At 39.5% G+C, this 15,868-nt stretch overlaps 1 protein-coding gene across 1 annotated transcript in view; it reads right to left on the reverse strand.

Moving 5' to 3' along the window:
• The window catches only part of LOC106077324 (ras-responsive element-binding protein 1-like), a 161,327-nt gene extending 149,220 nt beyond the window's left edge, over positions 1-12,107 (reverse strand). Inside the window, exon 1 of the mRNA XM_056036341.1 lies at positions 11,966-12,107. Coding sequence (XP_055892316.1) covers positions 11,966-12,005 — 40 coding nt within the window. The 5' untranslated portion in view covers positions 12,006-12,107. The remainder of the gene's footprint in view (positions 1-11,965) is intronic.
• Between the last annotated feature and the right edge of the window lie 3,761 nt (positions 12,108-15,868).

The following is a 15,868-nucleotide window of genomic DNA, read 5'->3' on the forward strand; positions in this document are numbered from 1 at the left end:
ATTCGTTAACACGAGGGATGAGTTCAGAGTGTAGGGTCAGCTGCTTCATTTCTTCTCAGGATTGATAATAAAATGAGCCCCTCCTTACATTAAAACAATACAAGTGGCTTGGAAACGGGTAGTTTTCTGTCTTTACATGTTTGTAACCTAGGGTCTATGTAATGGTACTTCTTCTTCGTTCTCATTTTACATGTCGGAGAGTTCAGATCACTAATCCTATATCTGAGATGAAACGCGGAGTGGTTCGCAGATCAGGCAGTTCTCCGTATAGTTTTTCTTCAATAGGAGGGTTTTGGGGCCAGAGTCTGATGCATGTCCTAATCTTTCTCTTTTGAAGTTCAGGTATCCGGCCTTAGTTTATTTCAGTCTGTATTTCTATCATAATTTACATATTATTGCTTACTTAGATATGCAGATTTTTTGGAGTTTTTTTTTGGAACAGAAATTGTAACATAAATGTAATAATTTTTTAAACAAATTAATTTCCAACCATACTAAATTTTTCTTTTGTTTTGATCGTGCATTGCGTGTGAGATGTAATCCCATGTGGGTTGTAAGCCCATGTGGGATGTCTGCGGACTTTCACGTGTTTAGAGCGGAAAAATAGGACAAGCAAATGAACGCAAGAACTATGAACAATTTCTGAAAAAAAGTGTTTTACATTTGTTGTTGTGATACCATGAAATTCGTTTTGTCTTTTTTTGTTGTTATTGCAATGTAATCTTTTAGAAGCGAATTAAAAAAAATATATAATATAACTAATATAAACGTTTAATTAGAGCGACAAGTTAAAAAACAAAATGGACCAGGCTTACGACAGCATTCTAACTTAAATCTACCTCTGCGTTATTACTGTTATACAACCTGAGAAATACATTGTTTCTTTAAAAAAATGGACCAGGAATATTCAAATCACAGTCTTGGTTTTGTACATAAAAACAGTTACAATAAGAATTCATGCTTGTCAGCTAGTAAACGCACTAACAAAAACATGGAGAATTATGTTTCTTGGCACCTGTGGGCTTCCATAGAAACTAAAGACAGATCCTTCCGAAAGAATCCCAATATGAAAGACTTCGTTCATGTACGTACTTGTGTCTACAGTGGACAGCCTCTGGTGACCGTCAAGTTTGAACAATTCCTGAGCGATGTTAGCCTTAATTGTTGAGAAAACATGGAAGTTTTGTCTTGTGTATTTTTGGCATTGTAATTTTCTACTGAATAATAAAAAACAAATAGCGCGAAACTTGCTTTTGGAGACATTATTATACAAACAAGTTTTGTTTTGTTTTGTTTATTGATTAATGTTGTTCTTCGTATTTTTGTTTGTTGATAGTTCTTTGATGTTGTTCGTTGCTTTTTATTTTGTTCTTTACTGGTTTTCGTTAGTTGAAATGTGTGAAACTTATTAACAGGGTTAGGGTCCTAGCGATTGCGGGGCCCTATGCGAAACGGATTGCGCGCGGCCTAATCTGGGTAGGGATAATTATAATGTCAACATTAATGATTTCGTATTGGAAAATACATTCGTCTTTACAATAAATTTTTATTAAATGAAAGCTGGCAGTGCCGTTTTTTTTAATCGCGCGTAGGATTGGCACCCAAAAATGACAATTTTGTCTATTTTTCAAGAGATTTGTATGAGTTTTCAAGAGATTTGTATGAGTTTTCAAGAGATTTGTATGAGTTTTCAAGAGATTTGTATGAGTTTTCAGGAGATTTGTATGAGTTTTCAAGAGATTTGTATGAGTTTTCAGGAGATTTGTATGAGTTTTCAAGAGATTTGTATGAGTTTTCAAGAGATTTGTATGAGTTTTCAGGAGATTTGTATGAGTTTTCAAGAGATTTGTATGAGTTTTCAAGAGATTTGTATGAGTTTTCAGGAGATTTGTATGAGTTTTCAAGAGATTTGTATGAGTTTTCAAGAGATTTGTATGAGTTTTCAGGAGATTTTTAATTTCAGGAGATTTCCATAACTTTTTGGTCTATTTTGCAATTGCATGAGATTTCCACTAGCTCCTGGAAAATCTAGAAGCTGCGCAAAACCTGTAATTATGTGTAAGTTATAATGTTTTAATGAGCTCGGGGCCTATGAAAGTGAGGAGCCCACTACGACCGCATAGGTTGCAGTGGCCTAAGTCCGGCACTGCTTATTAATAAGGACTCGGGTTATATAGGCCTAGTTACTTATCAGTCAATGCTTTAAAGACTATATTAGTAGAAGATGAGGGAATGATTTGGATGGAAAGAGAAAAACAGTTTACATTAAGGCCTTGAGACAGACAGAGAGAGAGAGTGAGAAAGAGAGAGGGAGAGAGAGAGAGAGAGGGAGGGAGAGAAACAACAATACAGCAACTGAAAGAGAAAGAGACACAAAGAGAAAGAGAGAGAGAGAGAGAGAAAAGAGAGAGAGAGAGAGGGGGGGGGAGGGAGGTACTACTTTAATTGTGCGTAAATTTATGTCAGCCAGTTTTCTCGTTTCACATCTGGAAAAAGTAAATAGCGAATGTCAAGGATGTCAACACGTGGGCTCGAGTAACTGACAAGTTTGACCAATCAAAGAACGCGTTAGACAGCGTGTTCAAATGTGTGCATCAGACGAAATAGAGGGCGCATTGATACAATCCAGTAAATCCCTACTAGGCATATAAAACCGAAAGTATTATCACCGATTTTTTTTTCCATACACTTTTGCATTGTATATATTTTCAGTCCGTTTTAGACTGCTGGAACTCCCCCACCATCTTCCGTAACAGCGCAGACATTTCCCTTCAGTTTTAGATCTATTGAAAAGGATGGATAAGCCTACTTGGTAGGGTTACATGACATTTAGAATTTTGTATAGATAGCCCAGAGATCGAAAGCTGGCGTGCTGAAGGAAGTTTAGGCAGGGACAATGGGAATGTACATTGGATGTCCTTGATAAGCACATGGTGTCCTTGATAAGCACATGGTGTCCTTGATGGGCACATGGTGTCCTTGATGGGCACATGATGTCCTTGATGGGCACAGGGTGTCCTTGATGGGCACAGGGTGTCCATGATGTATACAAGACGTCAAAAATGTACCTACAGGCCGTCCAAAATTTATACAGGACGTGGGAAGTGCGAACGTCCATAATATCTACAAGGACGTTAGAAATATGAACATGACGTCAGAAATGTCTACATGACGTCAGAAATATCTACATGACATCAGAAATGTGCACAGTATGTCCGAAATGTCTACAGAATGTCAGAAATGTCTACAAGGCGTCATGAATGTCTACAGGACGTCATACAGAATGTCAATATTGTGTCAGAAATGTCTACACTAAACATCTGTGATGTCCAAAATATTCAGCAGGACTTTCTGTGGTTAGCAGGACTTTCTGTGGTTAGCAGGACTTTCTGTGGTTAGCAGGACTTTCTGTGGTTAGCAGGACTTTCTGTGGTTAGCAGGACTTTCTGTGGTTAGCAGGACTTTCTGTGGTTGACGGACAAAAACAATCGTAACCCCCGTCTGTCCCTACCATTGTGACCTTTGTGACCTTCTTTTTCGAAAACCTTACTTCCAAACCTCGCTGCGTGTACTTTGAGCTGTAATTTCCGCATCCTTTTTTCCCACCAGCCTTGCTATCGCGTTGCTAGGTTACCGAGGCATGGTGGGATACAAACTAAATGGCGTTGACGCAGGACGTAATCATTCAACGAAATGACGGTCTTAAGATAAGCATTTTTTTATTAAACACCTCAAACCCTTGCCGACGCGCAGATAATCTTTTTAAAAAAGTTTTAAATTCGAAACAATAACTGAACCATTTTGTTTCTGATTTCTCTAAAAGCATTCTTATCCAGCCGAATCAGGGCAATCGGACCACAACGGGATACGATTTTTGTGGTCCAAATAATTCGCTGGTCTTACGGACCGGATTCGACTGTAGAATATAATTTGTTTCGGTACTTTAAGACTCGGTCCGACTAAGGGGCTGGTCAGATAAACCGGTGGCCGGATTAAACAGATTTAATTGTACAATTATTTCTCTTTTTATGGAAATTATGGAATACACAAACACACACAATATCTCCATTTATGTAATACAAACACACACACGCTATTACCAAGATCTCAATACATGTATCAGATAAACTCCAAACTCTTGTCTTAGTGAAACTAGGCGTTCTTGTATTTATGCCTTGGCATGACTGTGTATATGTGTGTGTGTATTTGTGTCTTGGCGTGACTATGTATGTGTGTGTTTCTATTTGTGCCTTAGCATGACTATGTATGTGAGTGTGTGTATATGTGCGAAAGGTACTGACATTAGTTGGGGAAAGTAAAATGGTTGGTCGTTGTGCTGGCCACATGACACCATCGTTAGAAACAGATATAACCTTTTAAATCATATGCACAAAAGATCTCAAAGACTATAAATAGATAGACTTATATAGGTCTAGTTTCGCGAGATGGGAATATAGTTATAACAATCACAGTGAAACATTTGCTAAAATCTTCAGATTATTGATTGACCCGACTGCGGGCTGTTCGAGCCGCCACACCAGGTTTTTCCCATTAAGAGATCAAAACACCAAGATCTAGACTGAAATATCAAGCTCTGGAAGCTCTGGGCAGACAATATCAGTATTTTTATAGCCCCTCTATCGTAATATCATCTCGGAAACAAGGTTAGATCCAATACGAGTTTGAAGTGCAGCTCTACAGAGGGGTAGGGTAGCAGTTTATGACTTTGGTGTGTGGGTATATACTGGAAGGGGGGGAGGAGTAGGAGTAGGCTATTCAGGTGATGGGAAGGGAGGGGGGGGGCAGGGGCGCCACGCAACACATTAGGTTAGTCATTTTTTTCCCTCCCCCTGTTATTTATTTTCATCTTATGAGGCGCCAACAAAGGGGCCGTTTGTTATAGCTATAAGCGAGATGCTTGGGAAATAGTGTATTGACCCCAATAAGTCCAACGTCTCTACGCTTCCAACACAATGGGCTCTGATTATTGACAAAAGATATTTTTTTTTATAGATCTAGATGGAGTATTTTTATTGGGATAAAGAAAAATAAAAAGCTTTGGGTTGGGGGGGGGGGGCTAATTTTAATAATAAGAAGAAATAAAAATGTGCGTGAAGAAGCCAGCGTGCCAGTGCGTGCGAGACTCGGTGTGTGTGTGTTGTGCATGTGTGTGTGTGTGTGTGTGTTTATAAGGGCCACGGTTATAAAGTACATCTGTCGGTAATTAAGAAATGATGAAAGACGGAACTAAATCAAGCGTGAGACACGACATACCATCGAGTGGAGGCGGCCGGGGGGGGGGGGCGACGGAGCAGAGGGTACATGGTGGGGGGGGGGGACAGGTTTGGAGAGGCGGTGTTGTATATCACCTGTGCTGTAGTCATTGTTCTGGGATACATTTCTTGCCCAAAGCTGTTTCGGGTTGATACTAGTTGAGGTTGACAAAAAAATAGGTGCGGGGGGGGGGGGGCAAGAGATATTAAGTTAATGCGATAATCGATGAAGAGGTAAGTACAGAGTGCCAGGATGACCTTGAACTAGCATTTCACAGATGTGAATAAAGTGTCAATTAAGTCATTATTGTATTAAAAGCGATTTGGTCGAAGATAATTGCGTCCTGTATGTTATAAGATTTTAATTAAAAATAAATAAGCGAAATATAAAAATACTTTTAAAAAACATAGCTTACATACGGGAAATAGCTTCACATGTACACTCATATATCTCAATACTGTAAGATTTATTTCCATTTTTCAATATCAAACAAAATTAATTAATTAATTAATTCGGTCAATGTATTGATTGATCCACGTTTTGTTAGGTACAGTGAATAATTGTGTCAAGTTTCAACTTGAAATGGGAAGTAGGAGAAATAGCGTGTTGTATGAACTTGTACACAATGTGTACCAGAGTGAGCAACATTCGCCATCTATTGGAGATTGAGTCAGCGGATGGAGGATAACCTTTAAATAACTAGTTATTGTTGCATTTTTTTTTTGGTATACATAATATCTGTTGATAAGTTAGGTGTAAGTATTTTAAAAGGTATATGGTATATGGTGTCTGGTATATGGTATAGGGTATGGCTTGTGTTCTTAGCAACACAAGATCCAATTTGTATCACAAAGTATGTCGTCTTTAGTTGACAACAGTGATTTTTTTTTTTTTTACAGTACGACGTCCTTGACATTGTTTCGTTTTTATCTTCGAGTTTCAAAATGTCACTGCTACAATTTTCAGTAAAAATCTATCATAGGAAGTAAAATGTAAGATTCTATTTATGTTTCTTTTTAGAAAGCAACACCCTTTGACCTTTGACTTGTTTTTAGTTCATTTCGGAGGACGAAGTGCCTGTTAGAACATCGCCCCCCCCCCACGACGACAAATGTTTGCCTGGTCATTCGCTATGCGCTCTGGGCTGTTGTCTCAATGGTCCCGGGTTTGAACCCTGCACGCCACAATCCCTCGCTAATTAATATATTAATAGGAGGAAGGGGAGAATAACATTTTTTTTTTGTAATTTTAAGATTTTTTGTCACTCTTCCAATTCTGTCCACGCCTGGACCGCTGCAGTGTTCATGTTGCTGCAGTCGGATATGTCTCTGTGTCTCTGTCTGCCTGTCTCTTTTTGCTATATTTTCATTATTACAAACTAAAATAACAACATAAAAAATATTTATTAAAAAAAAAAAACAACAACAAAAAGGGGGTGTTGCCAATGACAACGGTGTGGCTCCCTTAAAATAAAAATAAAAAATCCTGTGACATGTTCTCACTTTCTTCATCGTGGCCGAAACTTTGGTGGTCATTAAAGAAAAATGAAAAGAATGACTGGACTAGGATGGACGACATTCTGTAACATCCAAGTGGGTGATGGAGAAACTGAATCCAAAGGTGTGGGAAAACCTTGTTGGTCTCATACACTCCTCTCAAGACGCGAGAAAGAGTGTTTTTTTTAACGAAAGAGAAGGAGAAAGAGATAATGGAGAGAGTAGAGAAAGTTAGAGACCATGATAGAGGAGAGAGAGAGAGGGAGGGAGAGACCGCTGGAAAAAAGAGAGAGAAAGAGACAGCGGAAGAGAGAGAGGGGGTAGGTTAGAGAGAGAGATGAAAGAGAGAGAAAGAAAGTTAGAGGTAGCGAGAGAGAGAAAGAAAGTTAGAGGTAGCGAGAGAGAGAAAGAAAGTTAGAGGTAGCGAGAGAGAGAAAGAAAGTTAGAGGTAGCGAGAGAGAGAAAGAAAGTTAGAGGTAGCGAGAGAGAGAAAGAAAGTTAGAGGTAGCGAGAGAGAGAAAGAAAGTTAGAGGTAGCGAGAGAGAGAGATGAAAAAGAGAGAAAGAAAGTTAGAGGTAGCGAGAGAGAGAAAACAAAATTAGAGGTAGCGAGGGAGAGAGAGAGATGAAAGAGAGAGAAAGAAAGTTAGAGGTAGCGAGAGAGAGAAAACAAAATTAGAGGTAGCGAGGGAGAGAGAGAGATGAAAGAGAGAGAAAGAAAGTTAGAGGTAGCGAGGGAGAGAGAGAGATGAAAGAGCGAAAAAGAAAGTTAGAGGTAGCGAGAGAGAGAAAGAAAGTTAGAGGTAGCGAGAGAGAGATGAAAAAGAGAGAAAGAAAGTTAGAGGTAGCGAGAGAGAGAAAACAAAATTAGAGGTAGCGAGAGAGAGAGATGAAAGAGAGAGAAAGAAAGTTAGAGGTAGCGAGAGAGAGAAAGAAAGTTAGAGGTAGCGAGAGAGAGAAAGAAAGTTAGAGGTAGCGAGAGAGAGAAAGAAAGTTAGAGGTAGCGAGAGAGAGAGATGAAAGAGAGAGAAAGAGAGCGAGGAGAGAGAGAAAGATAGAGACAAAAAAAAGAAAGGAAAGAGAGAAAGAGAGAGAGAAAGAAAACGAGAGGTAACGAGAGAGATAACCTTAGAGAAAGTGTCTGTGTGTGTGAGAGAGAGAGAGAGAGAGAGAGAGAGAAAGCAAGTGCGGAGAGACAGAAGATGAAGAGGTAGGTGAGATAGATGGGAACTAGAGAGGCGGAGCGAGAAGGCAGGACGTCTAGAGAGTCACTTCAGAACATCTTGTCCGCTTCCAAACACTAACATAAAAAAAAATGTTCTGCCAATTCTCTGTACCCGTTGTACAAATAATAGTTTCATTCATAATTTTAATCACTTTTTAATATATCTTTCACTTGGGTGTGATGGCTAGATTTCAACAGACTTCTCTTTTCTGCCTCTATTCAACTGTTTAACTTCAAACCTATTGCTAGCATTTGTTTCTCAAAGATGATTTTTTTTTTTTTACAATTTTGGTTTTCGGGGGAAAGGAAAAAAAAAGAAAAAGGGGGGGGGGGATTTGTGGGAAAAACTGGCTCAGGTCTGGGGGCGGTAACGAAGGAGTTGAGGGTGTTAGGTGCGATTTGGGGCGGGCTGGAGTTTCTTTTGACAATCTGCATTAGGCTACAAGCGAAGAAAACTTCCCAGAAGTCTTGGTTTCTGAGTTCATTGTGTTATTTCTACATCTTTGGGTCTTTTTTTTTGTGTTCGATGTTATAATGTCCCTTTTATTCATTCTTTCATCTTGTTAAGCCATCAACCTCTTTTTTTTTTTTTCACTACATTTTTTTACGGGTTGAAATTCTTGTGTTGTTGTTTTTTTTTTGGCCCCGTGCATAATAATTAGAAATATCTAGCTGCTTGGAGGACTGAGGTATTCATTGCAAACTCGGTTCTGTATCTAACAGGTGACACCCTCCCGCCCCCCAAACCAAGTCACCCTCCCTGATTTTTTTCCCCCATAAAAGTCAAACATACGAAAGAAATGATATGTCCGTTATACTGATCTGGCAAAACATGAATAGCTGTCATGTAAAGAAGAGAGAGAGAGAGAGAAAGAGGAGAGAGAGAGAGAGAGGAGAGAGAGAGAGAGAGACAGTGGGAGAGAGAGAGAGAAAGCTAGAGGTACCGAAAATAAGGTTGTTAACAACATAGATAAAATTATAAGGCGTTATCCAGAGGTCTCGAGTTTGAATCCCAGTGAAGACTTGAGCTTCGGGATTTTCTTTTTAGAACGCCCCAGGGTGGAACCCAAATCTAAAGGGCGCCTGTCATACGTTGAGGAAGCACAGACGCTCGTTGTGACGGTCACATGACATCCTGGTTAACCACCGACCAAAGAAACAGATGACCTTTACGTCCTCTGCCTTATAGATCACAAGGTCTCCAAGGAGTATACGTGTCCTTTCTCTTGGCCACATCACAAGGTCCTCAGGGCTCGCAAAGACCCTCCTTCAGGGAACAGTACCAGGAAGAAAAAGAATAGGAAGAAAAGGAAAGCGATAGGGTGACAACATCAAAGAACGGACAGGCCTGTCGGTGAATGAAATTCTATCCAAGACAAAAGACAGAGAGAAATGAAGAAAGACGGTTGAGAGTTCTTTTGGGGCCCCAACGGTCCAACAGACTAGGGGATAAGTGAAGGTGAATGAGATATTAACAAACATTGATATTATAAGTTATTTGGGACAAAATGTTGTAGAAAGAATATCCAAAAAAAAAATTTCACGATATTACCGAAATAAAAAAAAATTGTAACATCAAAATTCGCGAGTATATAGAACTGCAAAAGGTAAACAGCGAACTAGCGCAGTTTGTACTTTATTTTATATTTAGAGTTGGACGAATCCAATCCAATTCCGACTACAGAATCGCATTGTTTGCGTTACAATTTGAACCATGCACTTGTCTCAGATTCAAAACCAAGTCGCTACGATTATGTTTTGGCTGGGGTTAAATAGACTCTCAAATCAAAAGACGCGTTGAGCGATTTCATTCTGGTAGAATGTCAACAAACTATTGACAAACGTGTCTGCCTGGTTCGGATCTGTTCTTTGTCAACTGATTTATAAACTTCCTCTTTAACTACTTGTCCCTTAGAGCACAATTTTTAGGGCGTATGGTTTTGTCTTCCTCCCCCCCCCCCACTCGTTTGTAAAATGGTTGCCAGGTCGTGTGGTAGTCGATTTGGACTCGGGTTCGAACCCTGCTCGCCGTCATCACCTCTGAGGGAACGTAAGGCAAACTATACTAGTTAGCAATGCGGCGGCTGCCTCCTATATGTTTTTTCCCTATTTATCCCTGCACTATTACTGGAACTTTTAATTCAGATCAGTTCACCCCCACCCTTACCAATGCACCCCTACCCACCCCCGCTGTCCGGACACATAAAAAAAATTTCTCAGAACTCAAGAACTAGAAGTTCTTCCAAGAATGCTGGGCAAGCATGTAGCTTTTATCTGTATTTCAAAGATCGCCTTGCGATTTGTGGGATAGAGGATGGCCGACAGTTGACGAGGGTGTCATGTGGCCAGCACAACAACCAATTGTATTTACTTTACTGTATTTACTTTCTAACTAAAGTCAGGTACCCATTAGAGCTGGGTGGAGTCAATGGCGTCATAAAAATCCTATTTAAAAAAAAAATAATCCCAGTCTTCACCGAGATTCGAAAAGCGAACTAACATTCGGCCACCACAACTAGGTTCCCTACGTTCCCCCCCCCCCAAACACACACGCACGCACGCACAGACACACACACACACACTGTTGCAGACTGCGAACTGAAGAGGTGATTTAAGAATGTAAAATATGTCATATTTAAAATGAATTAATTTAGTGAAAAGAATAATGCCATCAATTTTAATTAACCCTACATAAGGTTACTACATATACTGTGTATGCAAATCCTTTGGCTATTCATCAAAAGACATTTTTTTTCTTCCACTTTATCTATATGATGTTCAATGCTGAGACAAGCAGTTGGTCAAGTCCAAATGATACTTCAGTATCAACAGTTAGTATCAATGGCAGTATAGACATTTACTAGTTTCCCGCCCAAACTGTTGAGCAAACTGTTGTGTCGTCTGCTTAAATTGAGATAACGTTTTTTTTCATTGTTACTGTGTTTGTTCTTATTTGTATAAATGTGTTGTGTGACACATACAGATTAATAGATAGACAGACAGACAGACAGACAGACAGACAGACAGATAGATAGATAGATAGATAGATAGATAGATAGATAGATAGATAGATAGATAGATAGATAGATAGATAGATAGATAGATAGATAGATAGATAGATAGATAGATAGATAGATAGGTAGGTAGAATAAAACTTTCATTATTGCTGAAGTAATTAAACGGTGTATGTGATACATTCAATTATATTTTTTCTTATGGCATGGCATCAGTTATTAGGCATACCGTATAGATTTAAGCCTAGATCTAATTGATCTATTTATATGAGTATGATATATGATATTATATCGACTCATTTCATGGAAATTCAAGCTATTATTTATCAAGTAAGTTGAACTAACTTTAATAATGAGCCTTGATTGATAAAGATATAAATACTGTCTTTGTAAAAAAAAAATCCATATAATTTAAGATAGAAAATAATTTTTAGTTTTAAGTGTTAAAAAGAATGGACCCCCCGCCCTCCCGTTTTTTTTTTCACCCCCAAATCAACGAATCCGTTAAGCAGCCGACAGATATCGCACCAACCAATCGGCGATCTTGGCTCCGCCCACTTCGCTCTGCCTAACGGTTCGATTGTCGGAGGGAATCACTTTTACATGACGCTTTGAAAAAAAAAATTACGCGAGGCGAGCAGACAGGATAGAGAGGGGTGGGACGGAAGGTTTGTTGGGAAAAAAAAGTGTGTGTGTGTGGGGGGGGGGAGAGAATGTGAAAGGAAGGGGGAAAAAATCGGAGACGAAGGGTTGTGCTTAGTTGAGTGTCAACAATGGCACATTAAATAGTTTAGCACTAATGAACCAAAAATTGTATGATATGTTGTTTACTTTCTTAGTAGATCTACTAAACCGGATATAGGCCTACTAGCCGGAGAGGTCCTGACGCAGTAGACTATTTAGATCTAGACCTACAACCATTGTTTTGTGTTTGTGATAATTGAAATTAGTTCTTACCTTTTAACGGCCGAGGTCTGGGCTGTTTTCGGCGCGACATCCGTTTTTTTTTTTCTTCTCTTTTCTATTGAAGAAGAAGAAAGAAAAAGGGAAATAAAAAAAAACACACACTCGCACGCACACACGCTCGCTGTCGTCTGATCGAATTATCGGCAGCGAGCGAGAGGCCAGTGTTTTGATGCTACAGAAGAGAAATCACCGATCAAAGCATGCGCAGTGCCATCGTCGTCTGCTGGCATCTTTGAATTTCGTCATGACCTAGGGGAGGGAGGGGGGTGACAAGAGCGATAACTCCTTTACAATTTATTTTTCTGCTAAAGTACAGGCTGAGACTTGTTCCAATGTACTACATAGGTCTTTGATTATAGTAAAAGAAGAAAAGCTCAAACTAGATCTAGATCTAAATATTAAAAAAAAAAGAGATTAGTAAGTATTAATTATTGTTAGAATTACATTGGAAGTTGTATTGGAAATATGTTCTTTTCATGTACTATTCATTCAGGCTGTAGTGCATTTATTTATTTTATGCAGATATTTTTACACCATTTCTAAAACCCAGAACAATCAATATTTTTCGATTATACAAACAAGTTATATTAGGACGAGTCATACATTAAAAAAAAAATAATCGTACTCAAAGTTTAGCGCAAATTTTGAGGTTTCCTATTTAAATTAAAATGACGTTATTCATGTAGTATGTTTTGTATCAAATAAGGCCTTCATCGTATGAGACAGACGTTCCCTTTAGCGTGACATGGTACTATATATATATATATATTATATAGTCAATCCTTACGGTTCTGGGCCCACCTTTGACACTCGCCCAGAGCCCCGCACACTGCTAAGGCCGCCTTTGCCCAGCATTTTCGAGATTGCTCAGAAGACTCCAGACCTTAGAAGCATCCCTTAGGTCTAACCTTGCACAGGCGTTGGCCCAACGTACTCGTTTATATCCATGTTAACTGCCGTTTTGATTAGTAGGCTGAGTCTGTTATATTTCTGTCTGAGTTTTGATTAGTAGGCTGAGTCTGTTATATTTCTGTCTGAGTTTTGGATTGTTTTTGTTTTTTTTGGCGTGCCATTTTCCGACCCGTAACAAGCTTGTTGATTTAAGCTGTCCAAAAGCTCTTGAATTTTTTAACAAGGGTAAGTCCGAAGAATAAATGTTATAGCTTTGCCCATTGTTGGTGCTAGTATTTGACGGTACACCAGGTCGACAGAGCTAGACTCTACATGGATTTTCTTCAAGAGCAGTGTCGACAGCTGCCTTGTATCCCTCCCAATTAGTTTTAGTATAGCACCATTTTTGTGGCTCTTTTAGAGTGGTCTTGTTGTTGTTTAGAAAGAGTGGAAGCCAGTAATATTGGAAGGTGATCACTATTAATATTCCAAGTTAGCAGAGACTAAAAGATCTGACCATGAATTCTAGTATCAGTTTCCCCCACCCTTTGCCTAATTATGGGTTATATTTATTTGACACATTGTGTGGTATGCGCTCTGCACTGATCCTGGGTTCGAACCATGTCATACCACGCCGTCATACCACACCGTCTTTGCGGAGATTTGGGCTATGGTGTAATAATCTTCAAGGAACATCCGAAACATGTAAAGCAATTTTAGGCCATGTAATGCTCACTCATCCATCTTGATTCCTTTACCTAGCTAAACCCATATGGTGTGGTAGATACGAATGCGATAATAAAACAGGTCCCCTCCCTCTAAAGAAAAAGTATAAATGATAAGCTCTGACTATTCTTCAGCTTCTCAATTTAATTGAGAAATATAGGATAAGCTCTATATTGCCATTTGGACGTAACTGGTATCGAAAAGTGCATAATTATTCTTATTAATTACATAGTTTCATTTAAAAGAAAGATAAGTGCATCTACATGTTAATCTAGTTATGCATCTTAATGTGACTTTGAACTCTGCTTTGTCATTGGTTTCCCTGCCTGATTCAGGCAACACATTCCATGATCTAAGTGCACTATGGATAAAGGAGCACTTATACGAATTTGTCCTAACATACGGGATTATATTGTTACGAATCTTACTATCAAGGCTCTCTGCAAACTGCACCTTACACCACCAACTTAAAGAACTTGACAACTCAGGGCTCCAAAGTAACGTAACACTTTAATAGTTGAATAAATAACAGCCAATACTGTACAATTGGCAACACGTACACTGTACAAATATCTCTCCGATAACACCGTTCCGCCGTATCAACTCTTGCACTGGCCCCTCCGTCTCGTTCCGGGCTTGCACTGGGTTCAACAGTTCAGGACTGACTTCACACACTAGGCTCGTTGTGTCGGACTCGATCGCAGACCAAGATCAAGACGCCAGTCGTCTCAACTGTACTTGACAGTACTCCGCACTTAACCTTCGTAATGCTCCGTACAGAACCACACCGTTGAACTGTGCTGTAGTGAACCTTCTGTCGTGAAACCCTTTTCTGAACCTCGCTGTATTAGGCCCCTTTTCTCCACCGTCTTGACTGCAACACCTCCGCTCTTATATAGGGTCCCTACTGGCCTTCTCGAACCGGACAGAACGCCGCTCGACGTTTCTAGGTGGTCAGATGACTACAACTCTCGTGACGCTCATGAGCTCTGTTCACGACGGCGATCCTTTCCGAACCGTCCTGTTGACACTCGACTCGGCTGACCGTCGTAACTCGTCACGGTTGACCGCTCGTCTAGCGCTGGCCTGGGGCGATTTGCGTCGGTTGACTACACACATACCACTACCCCTCTCTGTGCCACCACCAGGTTTATAACAATATATTTGCCTACATCTGTAGGGCTGAGTAAAACAAAAATGACGTAACTATATTCTCTCTTTACGCCAAGGAACGTCTGTACAATTATAAGGTAAAAGAAGACCTGTCTATATCTGTCTCTTTAATATATATGCCACACATTAACACAATTACCGAACACTGGTCAGACAGATAATGGACCTCATTCGCCAAACGTAAACAAACAACATTTAGCCACGTGATTCTCTATATCTTCTATACAAATTGCGTAGTACACACAGTCATGTAGTCATGTAGCGATCGGAGCTCATGACGACCTGCTTACTATTGTGAAAAAACGAAAGCTTAAAACCTTTGGCCACATTACAAGATCTACGGGGCTCGCAAAGACCTTTCTTCAGGGAACAGTGCCAGGGAAAGAAGAAGAGGCAGACAGAAAAAGCGATGGGAGGACAACATTAAAGAATGGACAGGCCTGCCATTGAGAGAGGTTCTGAACAAGGCAAAAAAAAAGGGAGGAATGGAGAAAGACGGTCGACAAATCTTGCCTGGTGCCCCAACGGTCCAACAGACTAAGGGATAGGTAAAGGTAAAAAGGTAAGTACACACAGGCTGTCACGTGATACGTATTTTTCGTTGTTTTATCAATATTATCACGTGGCTAAATGTTGTTTGTTTATGATTGGTGAATGAGGTCCATTAGCATCAAAACAGAAATTTCCAATACCAATGAAACATATACACAAATTACCCACTCCATTAATCTTAATGCCTGGTAACGGAAAAGGGGGGGGGGAGTGTATATTTTTTTGAAATAAATGAATAAATACATAAATACAGATGTTACTTCAAAAAAGAAGATGATTACGTCCTATGCGTGATGCATCTAATCATGCATGTTATATCATTAGCTAGTAGTGATAAAGCATTGTCTTCGGTTCCGAAGATACAGTTTTATAGATGAGTGCGGTGAGACCTACATATTTTGACGCAATTGATGCAGACAAACCCCTTTACCAATACATTTTTTTCTATCGTTAACTTTATTATGATAGTAAATCTGTCAGTCAGTGGTCTAGTCCAATCTCTTCATTTATTAATGTAGATTATTACATTCGGTCACTTATACCAATTTTTAT

The sequence above is a fragment of the Biomphalaria glabrata genome, chromosome 7, assembly GCF_947242115.1.
Source record: "Biomphalaria glabrata chromosome 7, xgBioGlab47.1, whole genome shotgun sequence".
Lineage (NCBI taxonomy): Eukaryota > Metazoa > Mollusca > Gastropoda > Planorbidae > Biomphalaria > Biomphalaria glabrata.